General features: G+C 35.8%; 3 protein-coding genes across 3 annotated transcripts; 2 read left to right on the forward strand and 1 right to left on the reverse strand.

Moving 5' to 3' along the window:
• Positions 1-3,049: 3,049 nt before the first annotated feature.
• LOC143606876 (ankyrin repeat-containing protein At5g02620-like) lies at positions 3,050-7,434 on the forward strand. Its single transcript, XM_077082502.1, has 4 exons — positions 3,050-3,240; positions 3,954-4,313; positions 5,061-5,470; positions 6,384-7,434. Exons 2-4 carry the CDS (start codon positions 3,983-3,985, stop codon positions 7,260-7,262), a joined length of 1,620 nt encoding a protein of 539 aa, XP_076938617.1. The 5' UTR covers positions 3,050-3,240; positions 3,954-3,982; the 3' UTR covers positions 7,263-7,434.
• A 7,184-nt stretch (positions 7,435-14,618) lies between these two features.
• LOC143606904 (protein CANDIDATE G-PROTEIN COUPLED RECEPTOR 7-like) lies at positions 14,619-16,165 on the forward strand. Its single transcript, XM_077082523.1, has one exon. The coding sequence runs from the start codon at positions 14,649-14,651 to the stop codon at positions 15,966-15,968; it is 1,320 nt and encodes a 439-aa protein (XP_076938638.1). The 5' UTR covers positions 14,619-14,648; the 3' UTR covers positions 15,969-16,165.
• Positions 16,166-21,312: 5,147 nt separating this feature from the next.
• On the reverse strand, positions 21,313-27,732 carry LOC143605311 (dipeptidyl-peptidase 5-like). Its single transcript, XM_077081473.1, has 18 exons — positions 27,551-27,732; positions 26,642-26,835; positions 25,748-25,855; positions 25,600-25,671; positions 25,364-25,511; positions 25,205-25,287; positions 25,072-25,127; positions 24,105-24,235; positions 23,935-24,025; positions 23,776-23,841; positions 23,474-23,696; positions 23,240-23,341; positions 23,081-23,166; positions 22,876-22,998; positions 22,695-22,764; positions 21,868-21,959; positions 21,684-21,788; positions 21,313-21,589 (listed from the first exon to the last, which is right to left on the reverse strand). Exons 1-18 carry the CDS (start codon positions 27,700-27,702, stop codon positions 21,476-21,478), a joined length of 2,016 nt encoding a protein of 671 aa, XP_076937588.1. The 5' UTR covers positions 27,703-27,732; the 3' UTR covers positions 21,313-21,475.
• Positions 27,733-27,941: the final 209 nt, after the last annotated feature.

Here is a 27,941-nt window from a genome sequence, read left to right on the forward strand (position 1 = left end):
CACCATACATAACATAATAAACATATTATACCATACGTGATAAATAAATTATATCGTACACAACCCAAAAGTTCCATACACAATACATGAAAATATTAACCTACACCACTAATATATGTCCTACACAACATAATAGTTACACATAATTAATAAGATACCAAGTGTCTTTAACCTACACTAAAAAGTTTTATTTAGTGTATACACTAAATTAGTTGTGTATTTGAATATAAAGTATTCCTACAACGGGTAATTGTTATATTGTAGGCATTGTATTTCAGCGTAGGGTTATTCAACAATATATATTTTACTATGTACACATTAAAACAAAGTTAGCTTAAGTAGGTTTTTAAATTATTCATCACTAGTGTAGTAAAATGTAGGAGTAAATGAAACAATATTCTTATTAAATACAAAATCAATTTCATTAAATAGAAACAAAAAAGGCTTGAAAAAGGAAACTAATAATTAAGGGATGATCTGATGAAAATTGAGAGAATTTGATTTGTAAAGAGGAAATGCATTTAATTTTAAGCCCATACATAAATGACCAGTTTATCCTTTTTACTTAAAAAAGATCTCATAACAATGCTTAGGTAATTACAAGATTGCCATTTATATTATACACCATTGATCACATACAATCAATGGTTCAAATCAATTTCTCGTACTTCTCGTTGTAATCTCATTTCTCTTCTGAACCATCCCCTACATATATATATATTATGTTATATATAAAATTATAACTGAAAAAATATATAAAAATAAATATAAATATATAATAGTTAATATAAGTAAACGAGCCAAGTTCGAACTTCACAAATTATTCACCGAGCTCGAGTTTTAGAAATAGAGATCGAAACTAGCAGTGCTCGAGCTCTGTGTAAATTAAACGAGACAAGGTCAAGCCGGGTCAGCTCCGCTCGTTTGCACCCTTAAAAAAAAACTAAGTGATCCTTTATTTGAAATTTGTCTTGAGATTTTTGCTAGTCTTTTTATGAAATGTGCCATTAAAGAAAAAACTGCACTATTTTTGGAAACTAAACATTATCCATTATATAAATCTGAGACAAAATATAAAACACCATTTTGTACAAAAGCATGTTACATGCTACAGAATCCATTGTCAAGACAATTCAATTCTTTCACAACAGTCGAATTATTATTAGTAGAAAAAAATGAATATATTATTATTATGATGCACCACTACCACAAAAGGACACAAATCATTGCTTCATCACTATTTTCTCTTGGGCTGAGGGGTGTGGAGCGCGAGAAAGGGCGTGTGAGCCCATCCGCTCGCGCCCCGGGGCGCGAGCACCACACCACCGAGGCGCGAGAGGGGCGCGAGCGCGGAAATCCAGGCAGGCGTGGATGGGCTAGCGGCTGGGATAACGCGTAAATGGCCTGGGAATGCGTAAATAGAGCCGTTGGGCTCGTTTTTTATTAAAATTTTTTTTTTCATCTATAAAACCAATATCAAACCAAAACCAACACCAATATCACATACCAATATCACATACCACACCCAAAACCCAAAATCACCTCATCTTCCAAACCTTTTTTTAAAAACATGGCTGGAAATTGGTACCCAACCCTAGATTCAGATTACAGTTACGACGATTTATGGTCGGCACCGGACCAACCGATGTTTTATTCGGGGTCGCAACAATCATCCGGCTTTCAACCATCCATGGAACAACCGTCTCCTAACTTTGTAGTTCCGGAGACACAAGAACCAGAAGGTGAAGCTGCGGGACAAAGAAGACGCATCCACCGGAAAAAACAAGTTGCAACGGACGGGTCGGGTTCGGCTTCGACTGGAAGGACGAAACGGAAAACCACTCCGTGGTCATCGGATGAGAAGGAAGCCCTGTGTCGGGCTTGGATAGTCATTTCTGAGGATCGGCGTTGCGGTAATTGTTTTAACGTTTTTAAAAATGATTTTTAATAAAAAGGTTAAATAAAAAAGTTAAATGACTTACAAATTTATTTATGCATTTTGCAGCGGACTACCAAAAGAGCAAGGTCTTTTGGACAAAGGTTAGGGAGACGTTCTATTCGCTCGTTGGGAGTACAGAGCGGAACGCCGATATGATTTCGGGTCGGTGGACCGAAATCAGAAAATTTGTCGGCTTGTTTACTAATCTGTTCAACAGGAACGCCGGTCGTATGAGACCAAGTGGCAGTGACGATTTGGCGGTTTATAATTTCACTGTCGAAGAGTGGAAGCAGGAGTGCCTGCGGAGGTATGGGACGGTGAAGACGTGGGACGGTGTAAAGGTGTGGGAGAGGTTGAGAAGGTGTTCTAAGTGGGTTGAGCTGGTGGCGCCGGACCTTGATGCGGAAGTAGGGCCGAAACGGACTAAAACTAGTTCGTCTGGAGCGTATAGCACTTCCGCCGGGTCGGATTGCCGGGTTGGATTCGACCTAAACGTTGCGGGGGAGGAAACGTCTTCACCGCCGAGGAGGCGGCCATTGGGAAGGGACGCCAGGGGGAAAAAACCGGCTGAGGGGGAAGCCGTAAACATCAACGATCTTGTTGAATCCCTCAATAAATTCAACAAAACCATGGAGGTGGTCTCTAATGACAAAAAGGAAAAAAAAAAGAATGAGAGATTTGGACTTCCTTACAAGAGACTTCAGTAACCTAAATCCGGTCGACCAAATGCTGATGGAAAAACAAAAGGAACGTATCCGGAAGAGGTTGATCGAAGAAGACCAAGCCGAAGAATAAGAATAATGTTTTTTTTTAGTACTTTAATTTTTTTTTTAGATATTAATGTGTTTTTTTAATTAATGTGTGTTTTTTTAAATAATTTATGAGTTTTTTTAATAATACGTTTTTTTAATACATTTATAAAAAAATAAAAAAAAAACCGCTCGCGCCCCCTCTCGCGCCCCTCCACACCATGTCCCGGGGCGCGAGCACCACAACCAACACCCATCTTATCAAGTTTCTCTCTCTGCCACACGTCATAATATTATTGGCTGGCGCCGCTCGCGCCCCCTCTCGCGCCTCAGCCTTAAAACAACCTTTTCTTTCTTCTTTAAATTACTAAACTTGATCAATCTTTCTCACTTATCACCACTTCCAATCCAATTATTAATCATCAAGCTTCAATTTTTGTTATTATTTTTTGTTCTTCAATCTCCTTCCTTCAAAACCCACCAATTTCTTGGGTTGTTTACTTGTTTTCCAAGATGAGTGGAGTGATTCATTCATAAATATTCAAAACCCAGGTAAAGATTTGATTTTATGATATGGGTTTGCTAGTAACTTGAAATTAGAGCATAATTAATAAAAAGTATTCAAAACCCATGTAAAGATTCAATTTTTATGATATGGGTTTGTACTCAATTTGAAATTAGAGCATAATTAGTGTAAAGATTATTTGAAACCCAGGTAAAGATTTGATTTTTATCACATGGGTTTGCTAGTAATTTGAAAATAGAGCATAATTAGTGTAATATTATTCAATACCCAGGTAAAGATTTGATTTTTATGATATGAGTTTGCAAACAATTTGAATTCAGAGCATAATTAGTGTAAAAATTATTCAAAACCCAGGTAAAGATTTGATTTTTATGATATAAGTTTGCAATCTATTTGAAATCAGAGCACAATTAGTGTAAAGATTATTCAAAACCCAGATAAAGATTTGATTTTTATGATATGGGTTTGCAATAAATTTGAAATTAGAGCATAATGATTAGTAAATAGATGATCTTGAATTTTTTTTTATTGATATGGGTATTTTTGATTGAAAATCTTGAAATTCTTTAATATCAGTGTGATGATTAATTAGTAAAAAGATAATCTTGAAATTTTTTGATTGATATGGGTATTTTTGATTGAAAATCTTGAATTTTTTTAATATTAGTGTGATGATTAATTAGTAAAAAGATAATCTTGAAATTTTTTGATTGATATGGGTATTTTCTTGATTTATCAGAATTAGGATTCCGATCATAATCCGGTGAGATGGAATCTCCGGTGGCCGGAAACCGCCATCAGAGTCTGAGCAGAAACAGGACAATGGAGAAAAGAGATGATACATCTTTGCATATTGCAGTGCGAGCGGGCGATAAAGATTCGGTTATGGAGATATTAAGTAGCACAGAAGAACAAGAATTAAAGGAATTGCTGGCGAAAACGAATCAATCTGGCGAGACCGCGCTTTATGTTGCGGTGGAATACGGTTGTGTGGATTTGGTGAGGGAGATGATGAAGTATTATGATTTAGAGGCTGCTGGAATCAAGGCTAAGAACGGGTTTGATGCGTTCCATATCGCTGCAAAACAAGGAGATCTTGGTATGAATTTGAATATTAAGTCATGCTTGTTTTTGTATATGTTAGTTTGTTCAAATAGGATTATAAGTGCTACAAAGAGATATAAAGGGTGGATCTTTAGCAAGATCAACATAAAATCTTGATCTTGGGAAGTAATAAGTTTGACCAAAAAAAGTCAACTTGTACCACTCTCTTGGATCGGTTTACCATTTGCCTAATAGTTTGGTATTTTTGACATGATGAGTTCTTGATAACCTTAGCCTTGTACCTAGCATGAATTCTCCTTCATTTGTTCTTAAGTTTGACCTGAAAAGTCAAACTTTGACTTTTCTTGAAATGGTGTAGTTTTTGGCTAATATTGTACCGCATATGAGTTATTGATAATCAGAACCAAAATTAAACAATGAGACCTAGAAGTTGGTTAGGTATTTTTACATATATGCTAAGGATTCGAAAATCTTGAATTTGGGAAGTTATGAGTTTGACCAACAAAGTCAACTTGTTTCAATTTCTTAGAACAATTTACCGACTGCTTATGACATAACTAGTTCTTGATAACCTTAGCATGAATTAGCCTTCATCTTTTTCTTAAGTTTGACCTGAAAAGTCAAACTGGACCTTTTTCTTGAAACCAGATAGTGGATTCAAGTTGTCTCATTTAATTTGTATCACACTTTTTAAAAATCCAATCTTTAGTATTATTGACCCATTGCAGTCTTGTTTATTATTTTCTAAAAGTCAAATCTTGATCCGATTGTTTATTTTCAGAGATATTGAAGATTCTCATGGAATCACAATCCGAGCTTTCAATGACGTTTGATCAAACAAACACAACGGCTTTGCACACGGCTTGTGAACAAGGTCATATTGAGGTGGTCAAGTATTTGTTGGAGAAAAATAGTGGTATGGCCATTATAGCCAAAAGCAACCATAAGACCGCGTTACATTCATGTGCACGAAAGGGTCATTTGGATGTAATGAAAGCCCTTTTGGAGAAAGTGCCTGAAATCGCCACTAGAGCTGATAAAAAGGGTCAAACCGCGCTTCATATGGCTGCTAAAGGTCAAAGTGTTGACATTGTTAATGAACTTATTGCAGCTGATGATGGTCTGTTGAACATGGTTGATAAAAAGGAGAATACTGCTTTGCATATAGCTACACGAAAGGGCCGCTTAGAGGTAATTGTAGATTCTTATGCTTTCGTTTTAAGGAAAGTTGACTTTGACTTTTGAGGTCAAAATGCCTTTTTACTTTCGGGTTTTGTTTTGATGGTTGTTTAAAGCAAAGTTAGATTTAAAAGGTGGTATTTTGACCTCTGAGATTGTAAATTTGTAATACTTAAGGATTACCATAGTAATATTTCAAGAAAGTTGACTTTGAATCTGATTTTGAGGTCAAGATACTAGCTTTTTATTTGGATTTTGTCTAGATAGTATTGCAAGATCATTAACTTCTTACTATTGCTTGATTCATGGATCATTTTTTTTTAAGGTACTTGATATTGGCATAATTCCTTTAAAGAAGGTTGACTTTGACTTTTGAGGTCAAAATGCTAGTTTTTACTTTGAGGACTTGTTTGGATTGTAGTTTAGTTATAAGTTTGTTAAAACTTTTGATTTTAAAAGGTAGCGGTTTTACTTCCGAGATTGTAATGCTTTATCATAATAATTACTTACATTTCATGAAAGTTGACTTTACATCTGACTTTTGAGGTCAAAATGCTAGCTTTTAGTTTTAAATTTTGTTTAGATAGTATTGCAAGTTAACTAACACATGAATATTGCTTAGTTTTGTTGTTTGAATTTTTTCAAAGGTACTTAAGACTGTCATAGTTCCCTTTCAAGAAAGTTGACTTTGACTTTTACGGTCAAATGCCAGTTCTTAAACTTGAAGTTTGTTCAGTTTTGCTTGCAAGTTTAGCACCAACATTTCTCTAACTGTAGTTTATATCATGAATTTTACTGTCCTAATTTCTAGTAATCTAAAATGGGAAAAGATCCCTTACATGATTATATTTCAAAAGATAGTGTTTTGACTTTGACCTTTAAAGTCCAAAAAAGTCAAAACTCATGAATATTGCTTAATTTGCAGATTGTTCAAGCACTGCTAATTCACAAGGAAATAATAAAAAAAGAAGCCATCAACAAATCGGGAGAAACCGCACTTGACACCGCCGAGAAATTCACCCGACCCGAAATTGCAAAAATCTTACGAGAACATGGATTCGTTAACGCAAAGTCAATAAAGAAACCACCACCAGCGACCACCACGGCCCGAGAACTCAAACAAACCGTGAGTGACATCAAACACGAGGTCCACGACCAACTCGAGCACACACTCAAAACTCACAAACGCGTTAAAGGCATCGGGAAACGTATAAACAAAATGCACCATGAAAGCCTCAACAATGCCATCAACTCCACCACCGTGGTGGCGGTCTTGATTGCCACCGTCACATTTGCGGCCATATACCAGCTGCCCGGACAATACGTTGACGGGTCCGACGGGATCCCACCTGATAAAGTTTTAGGTGAAGCAAACATAGCGGGAAATCCCGAGTTTATCATTTTCTTGATCTTCGACTCGCTAGCATTGTTCATATCACTGGCAGTGGTGGTGGTTCAGACGTCGATCGTGGTGGTTGAACGACGGGCTAAGAAACAAGTGATGGCAGTTATTAATAAGTTAATGTGGTTAGCATGCGTTTTTGTGTCGGTAGCGTTTCTTGCTCTTTCATTTATCGTTGTGGGAAACGAGCGGTGGCTGGCTATTGGAGTGGCGGTTATAGGGTCGGTTACACTGGCATCGACACTCGGGACAATGTGTTATTGGGTGATCATGCATCGGATCGAGGCTAATAACTTAAGGAGTATTAGACGGTCAGCGAGAAGTAGCAAGTCACTCTCGGGGTCGGTTTCGGTGCACTCGGATTCGGAGAATGATGATTTCAAGAAACTGTATGCCATCTGATTAGATGAAATATGTTTCTTGATCATCATATTTGATTTTTCAATGCCAATGAAACTATTTTTTTGATGTAAATGCAAATGAGAATACCATGTTTTGCAAGAATAAATGGTTTTAAACAAAGTTTTACAAAAAAATGACAAGTCTTGCAAAGTATAGGGTTCTTTTTGCAACTTATTTTTGGTTGTTGACTTGTTGACTTTCTGTATGATCACACCTCATATGTATATATTAAAGAGAGAGACATAGAAAGGCATACATGTTTTGAGATGCTGATTTATGCATTAGTTGTTGTACTATTTGCTATGTTATGTGCATTGATGGTTGTACCCTAGGTTGGTGCTACACATGGGATTGTTATTGTATTTAGTATAATAATAATAAACAATTCTAAAGTGTATGGAGCTTATTAAACATCTTATCATGAATTGTTGTTTTATGCATCTTATTATTCATATGAATGATTGATAATGGTTTCAATAGAGATGCTTACTAAAGATATTCTAATATATACACATGCTAGACTAACATTGCTTGATCTAGAACAAACCTTGTATAAAAGGTGGGTCGGGTTTAGTGTTAAGTTTAAACGGGTTCGGGGCAATCCAATGTTGTATCGAAACAAATTGTTTAAGAAAATGTCATTTTGGTTCGGCTAAAGACGAGTTTGGACTAGCACATCCTAGTATATTTGTGGGACAATATTTTGATCTCATCTACATGAAAAATGATTAGTCACGACTCGTTGGACATACTGATGTCTATCAGATCCACATAAAACATGAGCTCAGTTAGGTTTCGTGTTTGCATACGACGATAACATTTCCTTGGAGGCACACAAATTAAGTAAACCATGACACCAATATTACCAAATCATGCTTAAGTTATTGCATGTGGGGCAAGAGGGTATGTGGTTAAGATCGATAACTCAGATTAGGGGTGACAATCTTGATCCAAACCATTTTAAATTGATCAATTTGGATTGTTTTAAACATTAAATGAGTTGGTTGGGTCAAAGTTTTAACTAAATGGGTTATTTGAAATTTTATCTTGTTATTTTCGGGTCAAAATGGGTCGACAAATTCAAATAAATGGGTCGATATGGGTCAAATGAGGCAGGTTTCGGATAAGAACGTGTTTTCGCACGAGACAGGTTTCGGCACGAAACGGGTTTCAGATTGGAACGGGTTCGGTTCAGGTTTCAAGCCAACATGAGTTTTAACACGGAACGGGTTGGGTTTTGGTTTCTTTTCGGTCGATTTCGAACTCGATTTTGGAATTTTTTGTTTCGTGTTTGTCCGTTTTTCAGTTTCGTTTTTATTCAGTTCAATTTTTTAGTTCATTTTGATCGATTTTTCCGATTTCGATTGATTTGGTTCGGTTTTGGCTTTCTATTTTATTTTCACAGATTTTTTCAGTTTCAGCTCGATTTCTCAGTGTTTTTATTATTATTATTATTATTTTTTTAATTATGAAACGAGAACAACGGAAGAAAGATTTTATTTTTTTTTACTTTTTTTGTTTTATGATTCATATTTTGAGTTATCATTTTATTATTATTATTTTTGAATATCTTTTTAAGGGGTTTTTTATATTAATAGAAAACCTTAAACTCAAAATATAAATAAAAAACGAAAAAAAATAAAAAAAATAAAATGTTTCCGCCGTTATCCTCGTTCTCAAAAAAATAGAAAAAAAAACCCGATCTCGTTTCGACCATAATCTGTTCCGACCCAAACCAAAACAAACTTTTTTTAATAGACCCGTTCTGACCATAACCCATTGTGACTCAAACCCGTTTCGAACTATGACCCGTTCGACCCAACCCAACCCATTTGCCACCTCTGACTCATATAACAGAAGACTACATCAAAGGTGACAGAGTGCACTGATGCAGTTTCGAAAGCGATCAATGGCTTGAGAGACTCATGACTAATCAAAGACGATTAAACGAACCAAATGTTTAAAACACAATGTTCTTATAATATCAAACTTAATCAAAAACTAACTTAACAATAAACCCTAACACCATGTTTATATTAAACAACCAAAAAAAGATAAACATAGAAACATGATAATTATAAAAATTAATAAAGGAAAATAAATTGTAGCCTTATTTAAACTCCATCTCTATTCTCAACGTATGTTTTGCGTTCCATAAAGAAGGGAACGTCAATGATTCACCAGATCAAGTCAAACAGTAGCCACAACTACAAATACTAAGGACATGTTTGGGTGAGCTTTTCTTTTTTGCTTTTCGCTTTTCGGAGGGGCAAAATGTCCCAAAAGCACATAAAAGCTTCAATTTGGTGCTTTTACTTGCTTTTGGAGGGGCATTTTGGACATTTTACCCCTCCAAAAAGCAATAAGCAAAGGGGTCTGCTAGAGATACACCACTTGAGCAATTTACACACCATTCCCCCATCTAATCATAGGCCTCATGCGCAACGTATGCTGACATACGCAACGTATAGAATATTAACTTAAGTTAGTCAAATCAAGGAAGCCATACGATCATATGGAAAACCATATGTGACATCTGCCCCGATCCGACCCGACCCAGGTACCCGTTTCTCTTATCCGATCTCTTTCTGTTATGATTTAATATTTATTTATACTTATATTTTACTTCTTAATAATAATAATATATTTTCCGTCCCGTCCCTCTTCCTTCTTCCTCTTTTCTTTCCGCCTTCTTTTCTCTTGTCGCCGTCCCGCCCTCCTGTTTAACCCCTCAGCCTTGTTTCCCTCCTTTGCTGTCCTTTGTTCCTTCCCGCCTAAGGTTGTCTGCGCAGCTCCACGCGCCAGACTCCTTACAAGGAAGCCTGCGTGAAGACCACCTGTTACTGCGATACGCGAGACGAACTGTCCCCGCAGCGCGCTAAGGATTTTAGTTCTTCCCGCGGCGCGCTATGGATACCGTTCTTCCCGCGACGCGCTAAGGAATATAGTTCTTCTCGCGACGCGCTTAGAATTGAAGTTCTTCCCGCGGCGCGCTTAGAATTGTAGTTCTTTCCGCGGCGCGCAAAGGTTGGTTTTGTCTGCCTTCGCGCTCGCGCGCTCCAGCCTCCTCGCGCTAACCCTTTGAGTCTTTTCTTCTGTTTTGTCCAGCCGTTTGCTTTTGTGATGTCTTATCTTCTGTGCTGTTGTCCTGACCTGCCTTATGTCTGAAAAGCCACTTTCGGCGCAGCATGCGCACCAACCCCATTGGTTGAAGTGACTGACATTATCTTTTGAGATCTGCTTTTCCATGCTTTGACCAATACCTTTATCTGACCCTCCCATGCCTGTTTACTGTTCCCTGTCAGCTTTTCCTTTGCCCCCTGCAGCTGCCATATCTTTTGATATCTTTTGCTTTTGGAATCTTTTACTTTTTGGAGATCTTTTCCCCTTTTCTAGGGATTGTGTTCCCTAGGGTTTCTCTATAAATAATAATATTATTTTTCCTAACACATCACACACAAACACTTAATTTAACCTCCTCCTTGCTCTCTCTGCCGTCTTCCTCTCTGCCTCCGTCTTCCTCCCTGTTCTGCCCTGCTTTTCCGGTAATATATATTATATATAATAATTTACTTACTAATTATGCTAACTTATAATCAAGACTTAAAACAAATCATTAAAACAATAATCTTATTTATAGGTTAACTTGTGCTTGTTTAAAGTTGGTTCTTGCTTTATCTTACACCGCATCGTTTATCAAGTGAGTAATCTCGTACCTAATCCCTTTTTGCTTTTAATGTTTTGGGATGTTCATGTGTTCATACAAACTTAGAGTCTTAAACTGTTTATGAACTTTAGTCGCGCAGTATCCCATGTGTTGAGGACGTAGACTTGGCTGTTTATTTGTATGTGTGGATCATTAACCGTCTTGTCGGTCTATTCCGCAGTTCTCATGGTACCATTAGATGAACACGGGAGAACTATCGTTTATGATTTTCTCTTTTGTTTACACTTGCACAGTCTTTCTTGTTTGTGAGCTCAATTGTGAGCACTGGCAGTCTATGAATCTTAGAGTTGGTCCCGATCGGATTACACCCTTGTTGAAAACCAGACATACACATGTTGCGCGCAGATTTATTGTTATCTATGTATTGTATTAAACTTGATTTCTCACCAACACGCAAGTGTTTGACGTTTATTTTAACACATGTTCAGGTTTGCAGTAGCTGTTTTGGAGCTCGAGAACACGTAGGAAGTTTTCTTTATTTCGGACCTAGATTAAAATGTATCAAGACAAGTTATTGCTGTTCGAATATTATGATTTATAATATATTGATTTATTATGATTTATGTTACCTTGTGTTTACTTTGCGCGTGCGCGAATGAATATATTATTTAAATATTGACACCCAATAGTGTCACGAGTAATGAAACAATATGTGGCGCCCCGATGTATAATCCGCCTTTGGTCGGGGTGTTACACCATACGAGTCATATGCTATTGAAACTAACGAGCCATATTCTTTTGTATACAATTCGTATTATATGGAAGACGAGACGTATAAGATTTCATACGAAGCATGTAAATCTAACATAAACATATGAACCGTATAAGAAAGAATACAAATCGTATGCATGCAGTGTTTGAAAAATCATGAAAAGTAACCTATACGAACTGTATAGGAAATAATACGAAACGTATGACGAAGAATCTTTAAAATTGTACAATTACTTTTGCAGGAAGCGTGAAACGTGTTAGGTATAAAAAGAATCTTTAATCCATCAATCTCTCACTGATATTTATGTGTAATCGATTCTTTGACCATATTGTAAGACGAATATTAAGTATAAAAAGAATCTCTCAACCATATAAATTGTGTGATCTCATAGAGTTTTTTACCCACTTACTTCTTTGAACGAGATAAATCTAACAATGAAGTCTGTGTATATTTTACTTAATTCTTTCCCCCCCTTTATCCCTTCCAAATGTTGTTAAAAATATTACCAACCTAAACGAAATGTATCCTTTTTATACGAAGCGTTTATTAATTTTACTTAAAAGTTGTTCATATGAATCGTATGCTTTTCATATTATTCGTATTGTTTATACAAAAGCCATATGAACCGTATAACATTACATACGAAGCGTATGACGTCTGAAAAAGTAGTACAACATACGGGTTGTATGCTGAGCATACGAAACATATACTGAATGGTGTGTAAATATGCCTAGTTAATAGGTATAGATGATGTGCCTATAGAATTTGCCTAAGCAAAAAAGAAAAGCTCACCCAAACACCCACTAAATATATAGTTAAACAGAGAGGAGTATTGTACATGTGCTATTTTTCCCTTTATTAAGTTTTAGTTAAGTTTTTCTATAAGACATCATAACATATCATGTAGTATTAGTTATTTTGTTCATAAAGAATTGATTTAGTAATATGTTATCTAATGGTATAATGTTAATAATGTATAATATAATTTTTTTAAAAAGAAGTGTTATGAGTTCTGAAATTTTAAGATATCATGTATGATATGTTAACAAGTGTTTAGTGTGATCAAATAGTATAATGTTAATAATGTTTTTATAACCATATTAGGAAATAGGAATTGCACATTTGGGTGTTTACGAACCCGCTTCTGTTTAAATCTAACGGTTTTAATGTACTACCATTGAACAAGTAGTTTGGCGATTAAGCCATATTTGCTGATTTGTTCCCCATTTTGCGAAGTACTAAAAAACCAACAAGGAAACAAATAGATACGAAGAGTCATATGTGAACAAACGAGCAAAATACTCGATGTCATATCCGAACATAAGAACCACGAGATTTACATCATTTTTGTCTAAATTTTAGTTTCTTTAAAATTGTATACACTATTTATTGTACTAACTGGTTTTAAAGCTGATGCGATTGTCATGCCATTAAATTGGTAGGGTTTTAATATAATAAACTTGGTCATGGGTTTGAGTCACACGAATGACGTCAATGAAGTAGCACCAAACCAAAGTAGCTATAAAGATAGGTTCCGGAGTTCTACTACATATAAGGAGATCCATATCCTGAGAAGCACTTTCGATTTGCAAAACCGACCACCGTTAGTCTCGCCACAGCAGTGACCAGCCTCCAACATTAAAACCAGTAAATCAATCTTAGTGTCAAAGTGTAAGTGAAAGTAAATAGTTAAGAGCCAAGATGTCTTACCATGTTCAGAAACCTTCTATCAATAGTTTGATGCCGACAAATGTCATTCCCATCAGGTAGGTCCCATTCCATTACGACACGTCCCCTATCTAATTGGTCCAAGGTCACACGTGAGACAATCTTTAAACCGTTATTTTATCGTGTAACACACAAACTTATCTTTAACATGATTTAAACTAACGAGTTAAACCGTATTCGATTCATTATTCCATTCAACACAACCCGACTTACTAGAGCGGTTCAAAAAGCTTGTGTCCCGCTCAATAAAAGGTCGAACAAAACTATCTAAAACAAACATAATTTGAAACAACCCGAGCTAATTCGACTCATTTTTTAAACCAAACCAAAAAAGACCCAAGCTCGGCCCGTGTCATGGCTCAGCTTGTTGACTCGAATTCAGACCCGTCTAACTTCAAAATCGAACTCAAACCTAGCTAAGCCGCCTCGTTTAATTTCGTGTGAGAATAAATATATGGATATGTATATTTATGTATGTATGACCTACATGATCATTTATATTATAATAGATAAAAGTTAATTAATTATACCTTATTATTATATTAGTTAGGTAATTGTTGATGGACTAAATTCCCCTTTCTTGCTAATCAATGGTTCTCTTGGGTGTATATAAATATATGGAGAGACTAATTAATATCATTGAACATAACTTAACCCTCACATAAATTTCGTGACCCTCTCTCCCTCTATATTATTCGGTTTCTCAAGATTCCTAATCCCCATCACTAATATACATCCTAAAGCGGAACCCGACCAAGCTGACTGTCATGTCGTCTGGATCGTTCTCATCAGCCGTGGTCTCTCTCTTTGCTGTGACATGTATGTTTTAGTTGTAGGTTTATCAAAATATCCATGTTTTCTATTATATACATGAAGAACCGATCAACATTTCGAGCTCAATCTCAAACCCTCTCGAACTCGGTTCGTGAACCGAACTTACCCCCAACCCGGTACAGAATACAGATCGGGTCTAAAGTCTTCTAAACACGTTTTATAGACTCCCATCACCATCAGATTCCACGCTGTCAACCCAATCAATCCAACGGCTCAGATTCACCCTCATAATTGAGTAAATCACAATTAAACGGCTCACATCTTCCAACTACTCATTAACATAACCTCTCTTTTCCCACACCATATTCCTCTCTCTATTTCCACCACCACCACCGTCGTACTCCGCCGTCAACCACCGTACTCCACCGCCGGAAAATCCAAAAAAATGAGGATTTTAACCAAAATCCTCACCGGAGTCATCTTATTCTTCTTCCTCTTCACATCTCCATCAACGGCCGAGATCAAATCTCTGAAGATCCGATCCGACAACCGTCCAATGATCCTCTTCGAGAAATTCGGATTCACACACTACGGCTTCGCCTCCGTCGCAATCTCCGGCGTCTCCGTCACATCCACTCTCTCACAACCAGATCCATCTCGCCTAGGCTTCTTCTTATTATCCGAAGAGTCGTTAATCCAAGTCCTGTTAGAGCTTCAACAAAACCCTAACTTCTGCGTAGTAGACTCCCAATTCGTTAAGCTTCTTTTCACATTCCGAGATCTATCACCGCCACCACAATCAGCTTTCAACCGAACGTACCCGGTCACTCACCCGAACGAGTACTCGTTGTTCTTTGCCAATTGTAACCCGCAGTCGCTGGTTACAATGGACGTCAGAACCGAGCTTTACAATACAAATAAGAATACAAATCAAAAGGACTATTTGCCAGCTGGAATGACCCAGCTGCCATCCCTTTACTTCACATTCTCTGTAGTGTATATTTGTTTTTTGGTGGGGTGGATTTATTTATGTGTGAAAAATAAAATGTCCGTGCATAGGATCCATTTGTTAATGGGTGGGTTGGTTGTTATGAAAGGGCTTAATTTAATTTGCGCGGCGGAGGATAAACATTATGTTAAGGTTACCGGTACTCCCCATGGTTGGGACGTGTTGTTTTACATCTTTCAGTTTATTCGGGTTGTTTTGTTGTTTACGGTCATTGTGTTGATCGGGACTGGGTGGTCGTTTCTGAAGCCGTTTTTGCAGGAGAAGGAGAAGAAGGTTTTGATGATCGTGATTCCGTTGCAGGTTTTGGCGAACGTGGCGTCGATTGTGATTGGCGAGACGGGGCCGTTTATTAAGGATTGGGTGACGTGGAACCAGGTGTTTTTGTTGGTGGATATTATTTGTTGCTGCGCGATTATTTTCCCGATCGTGTGGTCGATTCGGTCGTTGAGGGAGACGTCGAAGACGGACGGGAAGGCCGCGAGGAATCTGGCGAAGTTGACGTTGTTTAGGCAGTTTTATATTGTGGTGATTGGTTACTTGTATTTTACGAGGATTGTTGTGTTTGCGTTGAAGACGATTGCCGCGTATAAGTACCAGTGGGTGGCTAGTGCGGCGGAGGAGATTGCGAGTCTTGTGTTTTATTTGGTGATGTTTTATATGTTCAGGCCGGTTGAGAAGAACGAGTATTTTGTCCTTGATGATGAGGATGAAGAGGCGGCTGAGATGGCGTTAAGGGATGAGGAGTTTGAGCTTTGAAACTGCGTATTGAGGTTCGAGGAACGGTTCTTGTTTTATCTTTCATACTTGTCTAGATGATGATACAATGTGAGTTATCAACTTAAACTTGAGTTAGTTTTTTGTCGAACAGTTTGATGTTACGTTACTTTGACATTATGTCATAACAACTATGGATTTACCGGTAGTGTGTGTGTTCAAAGTATTGTATTTGCGTATCGGCTTATTTGTTAATGTGTTCATTGTTGATTTCTTTGATTTATTGCTTACATAAATGCGCAATCTTTAAAGAACATCTTTTTTCGAGTTATACTATGTTTTTCGTAATTAGAACTGTTGGATTCCTTTTAAGATTAGTGTGGTTTAGTTGAAGGCAAGATAAGTAACACCATGGTGATTGAAGTACCGAACATGTTACATGGTTTTCGACTTTTCGTTTCTGCACTGTATATTGGTCGTTTTAACTTTCATGGCAACATATCTGCTTTTTCTTGCATTTTGTACTAGATGGCTGGTGCTGTAAGCCTGCAATGCCTTGATTGTTTTGAAGCATAATGCCTTTAGATCTTCTTTAGGGTAACTTATGGTTTTAGACTCATTTTTGAAGCAAAAGATTTAAAGCTTTTTACTCATTTACTATAATTGTGACAGATTAGTGATAGAATCCTAGGAAATTTTGTCCAGTGATTAGATTACTAAAATACTAGGGGTGCAAACGGCTCGGGCTCGGCTCGTTTAACTTACACGGAGCTCGAGCTCGGCTCATTTTGAACTCTATTTTCAAAGCTTGGGCTTGGCTCGTGAGTAGATTTTCAAGCTCGAGCTTGGCTCATGCTCGGCTCGTTTACTATTTATTAATTAATATTTATATATTTTCTTTTTCAATTTTAATATTATCTATAAAATAATACATATTATTTAGTGATTATTAGTTATTTTTTTTATAACATTTTATATATTGATTAATAATAATTAAATATATATATATATATATATATATATGGTAAGTTTGAAGGCATAATTTCCCAAGTTTTTGGAATTTGAAGGGATCTTGTAGGAAACATTATTGAACCGTCGGAGAAGACTTTTTTTTATAAGAAAATTTAGTGGAAAATACAGACTAGTCCCCCAAGATTTTCAAGTCGGATTTTCTAAAAAGGTTACACTTGGCATACTTCTATTGGTTTAAAGATTTTGCCAGATCTCGTCGCCTCAGTCCAAATTTAGTGGGCTATTTTGGGAATGTGTAGGGATGTTGGGTAATTTCTCATTTTCTCTCACCTCAAAATGGCTATTTAGAGAATTTTCCGTAAAAAATTATACAAATGACAAGCTCGTTTAGGCTCGCGAGCCGGCTCGAGCTCAAGCTCGCTTATTAAATGAGCTTACTTTTAGGCTCAAGCTCGGCTCGATCGAGGTTTTTTAGTAGTCGATCTCAAGTAGCCCGCGAGAGGCTCGGCTCGTTTGCGCCCCTATAAAATATGAAGCAAGTGATGTAGGCTCTTGTCGGTAGCTTTGAGTAGATACATATATATAACGTGTCAAAATGTATTATGTATCTGTATCCCACATTCCCACATAAGTACTGTAACCATTTGTTTGAAGTAATCGAGTATGGGTATAGTTGTGAGCTAGATGTTCATCTGCTCAAACACACCTGTAATTGGAATCACCGATCATTTCCTAACACTGGAACCGGTCTTCTAGCTCCCGTGTCTCTGAATTCTGACTCGGCATGTAGTGGTAATTTGGTTGGCTCTCTGGCATCCTTCCGAGTTCGTGCGTGGTTCAGTTCTCATACAGATAGTTGATTTTCTGCCATTTTCCTGTTTGTTCTTAAGTGGTTTATAGACTATAAATGGTGTATACTGTAAGTTGCTATAAGCTGGTAGTGTACGGAAAATTTATAATTGCCAAACTAGTTCATTTTTAACCTTCAGTGTGCCACCTGAGTCTCAGTAGCAGAGATCTTGTGTTCGAATTTAACTAGTTCCTATCTGGTGAAGGAACTCGTTCATTTTCTGAAATAATTTTGGTGCAACATCTTTCTTATCATGGCATGTCGGATTACCCAACTAGCTCGTTAAAAAATGATTTATCTTCTTAAACACGATGAAATTAGGCCTTTATTAACTGTGAATAATGTGGGTGTGGGTCGTTATGTGTTCAACTCAGTGTTTTGATGATAAATGTAGTTATTATTGATGTGAAGGAGTAACGTTTAGTTTTTATTGATGAATATAACGTTTACTCAAGTTTTGTGGTAGTGAGATCTTGGTTTAAGGAAGATTCATAAGATTATATGCATTAGAGAAAACTGATGCCTCGGGTCAAAGTCGAATTCATAAAAGATGAAGGGGTAAGAGTACTTTTTGACATGAGCTAAACATGACGTGAAGAATATGTTTTAGGTTGGCTAACACGATCAGTTTTATAAAACATGCCAGCCAAAACAAGACACATGTAATAAACAAGTAATGCGAATGTAACCCGATTAATAAATAGGTTAATATGAACATAATCCATATAATATTTAGATTGCGTTGTGACCGTTTCATAAATGTTGAACCATCAACATGGAATGCAACTTTAAACGTAGAATCCATCAAAAAGCTTCCAGCTCTTGTTAGGGATGAGTATCCATTCAATAGAAAATGCATAGAATGTGTGCATAAAAAACACGTTTTTTGAACCGAATTGAAACCAAACTGGTAATCTTTGAAATTGGTTTGGAATCCATAGAAACCGTTGGTTCGGACTGGTTTATAATCCTTTCCATTGAAACTACTAACTAGTATGAAAACAGTTAAACCAAACCGAAGCGTTTGGAAATAAACAAAAATCGAACAAAACCATTCTAAAACATAATCAGTTTGTAAGTCAAACCGGTTTTTAACTTTTGTGCACCTCTACTCCGACGAACTTTGTGGCAAAAAAAAAAAAAAAAAAAACAGATTTAAATTACTTGTGTTGCGGTTGGGTCTATGACTCTATGCTATATTTCAATGGGCTGAAATTGGATATTAAAAGTAAACATGGCCCAATGGTGGAACGAGGTTAGTGAGGATTAAATAGACTCGATAGTATTATTGTTTGGATATCAATTAAGGTGTTTTTTTGACGGCAGAAGGTTAAGAGAAAAGTTTTTGACGGCCACGGATTGGTAATCTTTGTTTTTATATATTCATGTGATTATTGTTTGGTTATATTAATCGTTGGACGTATATTGTTTGGTTAATTAGGGAAAAGACACGTTGTATGTTGTGCCATAAGTTAGTCAATCAGTCAATATAGGTTGTGTTTCTAAATAACTCTTATCGTGCTTTATCGTGTATACCAGGTAGTAACAAGTTAGTGTTTGGGATACAGATACACGATAAGTTTTTGTGTCGTGTACATGTATACACATTTCGTGTTCGTGTCGTATCGTGTATGGGTATACACGATATGCCTGCCCTAGTTATGTATGTACATTGTAACAAACCGGATGGTTATATGATATAACTGTTATATCAAATATCAAGTTAACATGTTGCAATCCCACTTATGTTTAAGCATTTAAATGAATGTTAACCATATACATTGTGGGTGTGATTAATTCTTGCGTTGATTTGAAAGACGATTTATAGTATAGCCGCCCCCATCGTGTCTAGTACACACTAGGTAGTTAAGGATGAGAATATTGGTGTCTAAGTACATAGATCATGTTCTATGCCAGTATCAAAATAACAATTGTTTGACTTCGTTTAGTTATTTTCACAATATTTTTTTTTTTAACTATTTCGGGTTTCACTTTTGCTAGTTGATGATTAATATGATTAGAATCTTGAGATGTTGATTCTTGCATGTTCTTTCATGGTTTTTGTACTTACAACGACATAGATATTTATGTCTTCTTTTGGACTTTCATAATGTGGTTGATAACACATCACTTATACAAGAATTAAATGCTCCTAAAATATTGTTAGTAATGTAATCACACTTGGATATTGTTCCAAACTTGCAACAACTTCATATCTTTTTATGATTTTCACTAATATATGTAAGCGCATCCTTACGACCTCCGGCTATTCTATTCAATAGCATTTCATGCTCGCCGTAAATTTTTGTGAAAGATCTCACCACGGAAATGTTTCTTGAAATTATTATATAAGTCCCTAATGCAATCTTTGTACAATTGAAGCATGAATTTGTGTTATTGCCATTTCTAAACCTTTTTACTTGCTTAAAGAGTCCAAAAGGATCATTAGGCATATGATTGCCTTTTTAAGTAACTCACATAATCATATCCATGATTTTTAGTTCTCTAGTTTAGATACACTATAGGCTACTGGAAAAATGGAATAATTAGTGTCAACTGTTCTGGCATTGACTGATACCCCGTTAAAATTTAATTTTAACCTTCACTACTTAAAGAGTACTGTGATTTTTTCTCACCATGTGGTTCATCAATAACTTCATCTTGAACCACATACCGGATATTACATTCTCATCTAAAATGTATTTGGTGCACAATATATCAAATTCACAACAATATAATGTCTATACCTCCGTTGTTTACAGTTGGTGCCGATATCATCATATGGCGTCACACAATCGATTAGCTCTTTCTCCATCTCAGACATACTAAGCATGAACAAAAAATTCAATTTAGAATCAAGCTTAACAAAGTTTGCTTCATGACGTACTTGTCAAAAGTACAAATACATTTTTGATAGCCAAAACAATATTGGATCTTAGATGAATCTTAGTGTGACCTTTGTATTTTTATTTTAGCTTATACTTAGAAGATATGGGTAGAAAAAGAATTCTAACTTATGACATTGTGTGTATATATATAAGTTCTAACAATATCGAAACATAACCAATGAAAAACTCGTTACGTGTGGTAGTACTAGCGATTGAACCATGAACTCCCATGTTGTGTTAAAGAACAATTTTCAGCCTCAAATTTAATACATTGTACATGATTCAAGATAAGGTCGTATTTAATAAAAATACATATACCTTTGGTTGGGAGTAACACTTATTTACCACTAAACTAATCTAGTGGTTATGTAACTGAGTTTAACATTAAATATACATATTGTATTTAATAAAAATAATATGCTTTAAAAAAAAATTTCGGGCCTAACGGGGTGTCGGGCCTGTGGCCGTCGACCACCCTGCCACCCCTATGGGCCGGTCCTGCATATATTAGTGTGAATCATAAAAACGATATGTAGTCGTTGCAAGTGTGCAACATCCAAGTGTGATTACGCAACTAACAATATTTTAAAAACATTTGACTCTTGGATACACGCATTGCATTATTTATTTTTCATATATCATCTTGAATTCAGCATAACTTTGAATTTAGAAAATTGACATCTTTGACCTTAAAAGTCAACGGTGTTACTTTTATTCTACATTCAGGCTCTGAATCCTCTAGGATTTATTAATACAAAAACCGAAAAAGGTCAACTAATGGGTCAAACTTCTAAGGCCCCATTAAAGTACAACAGAATGAAAATTACAGATACAAACATCTAATCAAAGTTATCGATTTTAACAGACGTAAACCCATCCGCGACTTCGAAGTGTCCCACTAAACGCGCGAAAAACACCATTTGTTGTTCGAGCGTGTGCTTAATATTTTCAGCCTGCATGTCACAAAATGAAAACATATGATGCAACTCTATACGTAACATAAAACTTAAAACAGTAACTGTTTATATTATCGTTATCTATCCCTACCATTCGGAAACCGTGCTGCTCGCCTTCATATTCCACAAGGGCAACAGGTAATCCTTTTGATTTCAATGCTCTATATATTATTCTTGCTTGTTCAGGATTTACCACCTGTAAAGCAATATGCATTACGTTTGTGTAGCTGTGTGAAAAAAAATTTATAAATAAATTAGAAACTGATTTTCGTTACCTTGTCTTCTAATCCATGAAAGAGGATGACGGGGCAAGAAAGCTGATCAACCGAATTGATAGGGTTTCGCTCAATGAAATCTTTCTCGCTCCCTGTTGCAAATTTTTAGTCTTTTTAATTAAAACTAACGTAAATAGGTTTATATTTAATGCTCACAAGCGATGGTCTCAGAACCGGCTTTATAACTAGTCGGGTACTAAATATATATAAACGAAACATTAAAAAGCTCTTTGATTGCTCACTATCTTCTCTCAAGCCACCAGATCGTTTTATTTGTGCTTTATTTGTAAATGAAGGTTTCTCATGCATTTGACCCGAATTCACGGGTATGGGTCTCACCAAACCCAGATAGCCCTTAAACGGGTTATAACATCTCATTAAATAAAAAATTAATCTTACCAAATATTTGATATGAAAATCCTATTAAATAGGGGGTATACTAAAAATTAATATCCAATTTTTTTAAAAAATATATTATTTATAATTAAGAAACAATTTTATAGTAAAAAAAAAAGCGGGTCATGGGTCTCACAAAGCTCAGATAGTTATTAAACCGAATTATATATCTCATTTATTTGTGAAACACTTTCATCATCAAATCCTAAGTATATTATTAACTTCCTTACAATAAATAAAATTAAAATCCAGCAAAATATATAAATATTATAAACGAATAATGTAAAACAACCCCGTAATACGGGGGATAAAAGCTAGTAGTTTCATATATATACCTATATATATTTTTTAAAATTTAAGTTATTTATGACGTCATCTGGTTTTAAACCGGTGTTACCAAGGACAGGACTTGCTCGGTTATGAAAACTTACCAATAAGATTATCAATGTAGTAGGATTCAAATTTGACGATTTGCTGTTTTAACAACTTCACGTCAGCTACCTGTTTGTAACCATCACATAACATTTAAGAAGCTACTATGTTTCATCATTGCTAATAATAATATTATATATAATAAAAGAAAAACTTGTAGCATAAATATTGAGTACTTACACCAAACAAAGAAGCACCAGCCTTGAATACATTCTTGAAAGCAAGTGCCGCCAATGTCGTGTAACCGCCAGCAGAGCACCCTGTTATGCACAATCTTTCACCATCCGCCTTTCCACTGTCTACCTAAACAAGAAAATAAATAAATAAATAAATGCAAGAACAAAATATTAACCGACTAGTAAACATATTTGTAAACTTTTAATACCAAAAACTGAGCGCAACTACAACAGTCGTTGACATCAACGACACCCCAGTTCTTCAAAAGTCTTTCACGAAACTTCCGTCCATAACCTTCACATTACGATAAAAATTATCATTAGCAACAATAATTTATTAAAAAAATAAAAAAAAATAACAGGCATACCACTGCTTCCCCCATAATTCACATCCACAAAAGCCCATCCGCGACTAGTCCAGAACTGTATATTCAGATTCAAAATTCCGTGTGCTTCATCGGTGGGCCCACCTGTCGCAAAATGTGAAAAATAACACATTAATATCATAAAACTACTTTAATAAGAACGAATATAAATGAAAACACATTAATATATCAAGTAGATAAGGGTATAATAAGTAGGGAATACAATTAATGAATTACCATGACTCTCCAATAACAACGGTGGTTTTTCTTCTTTGCTAGCTTCATACATGGGATTCGTCGGTGGATAATAATACGCATACGCCTTCTCACCGGGAACTTCTGTTGGAAATTCAATAAGCTCGGGAGAGCTAAAATAGGACTCGTATTTTGAACTTGTAGGCGACGAAGACCAAATAATCTTGAAATCCAAAACTTTTGATGCTTCTTCATCTAAAGTCACCTGTCCCGCATAATAATATGTGCATAAAGTAATAAACTTTTAAATGCTGTTACGGAAAAATTACTAAACAGGATTAAACCTTAGCTATTGACAATGGATGAACCGCGGATGCACCTTCAATATAGAGACAGTGTACACCTGAAGTCTACATGAAAATTTAAAAAATTAATATAAATAAAGTTTAAAAAAAAAGAGTTTAAATGTAATTAAATTGAAAAAAGATTTGTGGGATTATTACAATATTCCTTAGATCAGTAAAAGGAATGTGAAGATCAATTAATGAACTCGTATTAATGTCCAAAACTCCAAGATATGACCTTCCTTTCTGCCTGTGTATCATTTGCATTTAATGATTTAAAGAAATTAATAAAAGTAATATAATAAATTTGAAGTATGTAAAACTATTACCTGTAACTGCAAGCGATTAAGTTTTTATGTTCTTTGATCATCTCGTAAGAATTTATACCATACACCCACGATGGTCGTGTGAATTCAGCTTCTAATGAATATACAGGCACCACCTTGTTATCAGGTTCAACCTGTTAGCAAAAATGTATAAATAATTAACCAGATTATCTTGATGGAATTTTAAAAATTACATGCAAATACCAAATTGACCCAAATTTGGTATTCGGCATGAATTTGCTAGGCTGACACTTCTCTGAGGATATGAATTCTCGGAGACGTAAAATTAAGGTTAAGGACTTTTAGGGGACACATATAGGTTTTGGTTACAAATGTGTCTCCGGGTTTTGGCTGTATGGTCCATTTTTAAAAACTCCAATATTATATTTAGAATACCCGAACTTATTTAAGGCACTATTTTAGATTACCCAAACACTTTATAGTCTATTTTGTTATGTCATAAACTCATTCTAATACCATGATTTTGCTAATTGTTATGTTTATTACTATAACTGTAATCAATGTTTAAAAAAAGAATTTACATTATTAAGTTCATTAAGGCTTAAAGGGCATATTTTTTTTTCTGGCTCGGCCGGGGTACGTGAATTCTCAGGGCTGGCCCTGATTCATTACTATTATCATTATTTTTATTTATCAACTTATTATTACGGATACTATTACTATTATTATTAACACTATTGTCTGTTTATTTATTGTAAATATTTGGTTTTTCCTTTGCTAGCTAGAGGTCTAGTGTTTGAACTTTGTGTCACTTTTATTCGGTTTCATACATATGGTTTTTGAGTTGGGGTCTCTCTGGAAGCAGCCTCTCTATTCTTTGGGATAGAGGTACGGTTGCCTACATCCCACCCTCCCCAGACCCTGCTGATAGCTTTGCTATTGGTGGGATTTTTAGCGGTACGGTTGTTGTGGCTGTACATGCAAATACAAAACCAAGAATTGAAATTACCCATCTGTAAAGATTCCAAAACCCAAGATTTCTATCAGTGACAAAGAACAACTCTCCTGCAGTAAAACAGATGCAACGAGTGTAAACTGTAAACAACCGATAATGCAGATGCCTAAGAGTTAATAATAATCACCTTCAGATGACCACTTTGGTTCAGTTGGAGATTCAACTATGGTAAGATCAGCCCCCGCCACACATACGTGTTTGTATACATCCCTGCATAATGATTTTGGTTAAAATACCAAACCAATATTATTCTGTTTTCGGCAACCATATTTATTTATGCGATTACCCGCTATCAGAAATGTAACCAACCCAAAGTTGGGATCGGTCCCATGGCATGTCAGGATGGCTCCATTCGATCCAAGCCATCCGTTTTCCCTCGGGATCCAATCTCGGGAACGCATAGAAATCATTTCCACCGATTAACACTTTTGGATCTACATGCCATCGGTATAATGAGGAGATTTGAAATTATTTTTCCAAAAATAAATTCATAAATAAATAAAACATAGTATTAAACTATACCTTGAATAATACTGTCATTGAGTTCAATTGCTACAATAGTTGTGACGGAGCTCGAGACACTTTCACGTCGATCTGCCAAAAAATTAAATGAAAATTTTTTTACTAACAACTGATTAAAGTAAAACAGTAAATAGTGTTGATAACCTACCTTCCCTAACAGCGATATACCGATTACGTCGTTTATCATAAACTCCATCAGCATAGGCTACTAGAGGTCCACCAAAATCCGGAGTAAGTGCCACAGGTGGTGCCTCTGCTACCAAAACAATGAACATTCAGTATATACTTCTTTATCAGTTTTCAATATTGCTTTGACTTTTGTGGTCAAACCAAGTAGGTGATTTCTGATATTCAAACACTTCATGTGAAACCCGGTCGTAACCCGACACGGATGCGGTATTCAAATCGGTTTGGTAGGAACCAACCGAACCCTATGGTTGAAATTGGGTTGTAACCTTATACGCTGAAACCGGTCTCAACTTTGCCTTTTTAACCCTTAACAGTTAACCCAGTTCCAACCGAACTGATTCCAACAAAAAGTGGTTTGACTATTGTTGACTCAAACTGAAACCTGTTCAACCCAAACCAAACCAAACCAAACCGGATTGGGAAAATAAACTTGTCGTCGGTCAAAATATCGGGGATAAATATCGGCAATATTGGACGATAAATCACCGATATTCCCGATATCAGTGTTTTAAGTCTTAATTATCATTTTTTAGTGTTCAATGTTAGTGAGTCTTAATCAATTCCTACCTGCTACAATTGTTAGTGTTTTGCAAGTTGCAAAATGTTAAATTGTTAATGGTAGGAGAGTATACTGAATTATTAGTGTTAAATTGTTATATATATGAATTTTACATGATAGTAAAGCTACCGATATCCCACCGCGATAATCGATATCTCAGATATCGGTCATTCACCGTATCCGATATTTTTCCGCATTAACTGCATAGACCCTACCTTTGACCGATTCAAAGGTAGCCTCTTAATAGAATCATTAAGAGGTTACCAATCAGGCATCAGTAATTAATATTCAAACCTTTAGAACCAATGGACTGTTTGTATAGTCTCTGATCATTATAATTCGAGAAGAACACAATATCTCCATAAACCGAGAAATCACCACCACCATATTCATTAGCAACTGTTCGCACCGAGAACTCATTTGGTGTTACATCAATATCTTCATCACCATCACCACCACCACCACCACCTTTAACCAGAACTGATCGTCTGAATTAATAATAAGAAACATATCACAGCCGTCTCCGAGAATTGTTAAAAAAAATTGGGCCTTCAGGTGAAAAATTTTTTGGCCGTTAAGCAAAAAGATTTTTGTCAGGTTTAAACAATTAAATTTGTATATAAGCTTTACCTGTTTAAGATTTGGTTGTGCAAAAAATGTGTTTTTTAATATAAAAATAGACTTAAAAGAGTTGATTAAATGAGTCGAGTAGTTGACTTTAAGACTTTATATATTATTAAAAATACATATTTTTCTTTTCATAAAAATAGATACTCCCTCTGTTCCATTAAAAATGTCCACGCTTCCTTTTTTGTTTGTCACGTTACAAATGTCCAATTTCAAAATTTATTAGTCAATTTACAAGTTTACCCTTAAACACACACAACTAACATTTAATAAACAACATTGATGAACCCAATTTCCAAGAGCATTATTGTCATTTATTAAGCAAAAAAATAATAATTTATTCCACCTTAAATTTTGTGTTTTTCGAACTAAGAAACCTTGACCGGGACGGAGGAAGTATAAATTAAAAAAAAAAAAAACCTCAGAGCCTACCGGGTGATCGGGCCATTGAACTTCGACCACCCTGCCCTCCTTCAAAGCCGGCACTGAGCATAACTAGGGGTTTGGTGTAATAATAATAATAATAATAATAATAGTAAGAGTGGTATGTTTAATAATTAATACTAGTGAATGTACCCTGATTCAGTGGGACGTGATTCGAGCCAGAATAAGTTGCCGTGAGAGTCAACGGCGGTTCCGCCGAGAGACTTGCCGGCGCCGGAGACGACGTCAGAGGTGATAGGAGATGACCAGGATCCGTACGGTGCTGCTGTTACCTTTGCCGACATCGATGATGATTTCTACTTAGATATTTTTGTTTTTAAGTTGTTTGTTTCAGTTAAGGAACATGTTCGTTGTTAGCAAGCAACATTTTTTTTAATTAAAAGAAATCTTAATTGTAAACTTATTTTATTCGGGGTTATGATCGAGGTTGACTTCTCGATTGTCGTGAGACCGTATCACTTCGGATGGAATCTGTAAACCTCGTCCTCTGTCGAGTTCAAAGTTTAAAACTAGGGATTAAAAT

The sequence above is a fragment of the Bidens hawaiensis genome, unplaced genomic scaffold, assembly GCF_021521415.1.
Source record: "Bidens hawaiensis isolate Kalapana, Puna unplaced genomic scaffold, B.hawaiensis_p1.1 tig00002123_1, whole genome shotgun sequence".
NCBI classification, from domain to species: domain Eukaryota; kingdom Viridiplantae; phylum Streptophyta; class Magnoliopsida; order Asterales; family Asteraceae; genus Bidens; species Bidens hawaiensis.

Excerpts from the sequence above, each read along its gene's own strand:
- LOC143606876 (XM_077082502.1), top strand. The coding sequence starts at position 3,983 with ATGGAATCTCCGGTGGCCGGAAACCGCCATCAGAGTCTGAGCAGAAAC. Across the intron at positions 4,314-5,060 it reads TGCAAAACAAGGAGATCTTG|AGATATTGAAGATTCTCATG; the intron begins GTATGAATTTGA and ends GTTTATTTTCAG. Across the intron at positions 5,471-6,383 it reads CACGAAAGGGCCGCTTAGAG|ATTGTTCAAGCACTGCTAAT; the intron begins GTAATTGTAGAT and ends CTTAATTTGCAG.
- LOC143606904 (XM_077082523.1), top strand. The coding sequence starts at position 14,649 with ATGAGGATTTTAACCAAAATCCTCACCGGAGTCATCTTATTCTTCTTC.
- LOC143605311 (XM_077081473.1), bottom strand. The coding sequence starts at position 27,702 with ATGTCGGCAAAGGTAACAGCAGCACCGTACGGATCCTGGTCATCTCCT. Across the intron at positions 21,960-22,694 it reads CTACATTGATAATCTTATTG|GGAGCGAGAAAGATTTCATT; the intron begins GTAAGTTTTCAT and ends AATTTGCAACAG. Across the intron at positions 21,590-21,683 it reads AGCAGCACGGTTTCCGAATG|GCTGAAAATATTAAGCACAC; the intron begins GTAGGGATAGAT and ends TGTGACATGCAG.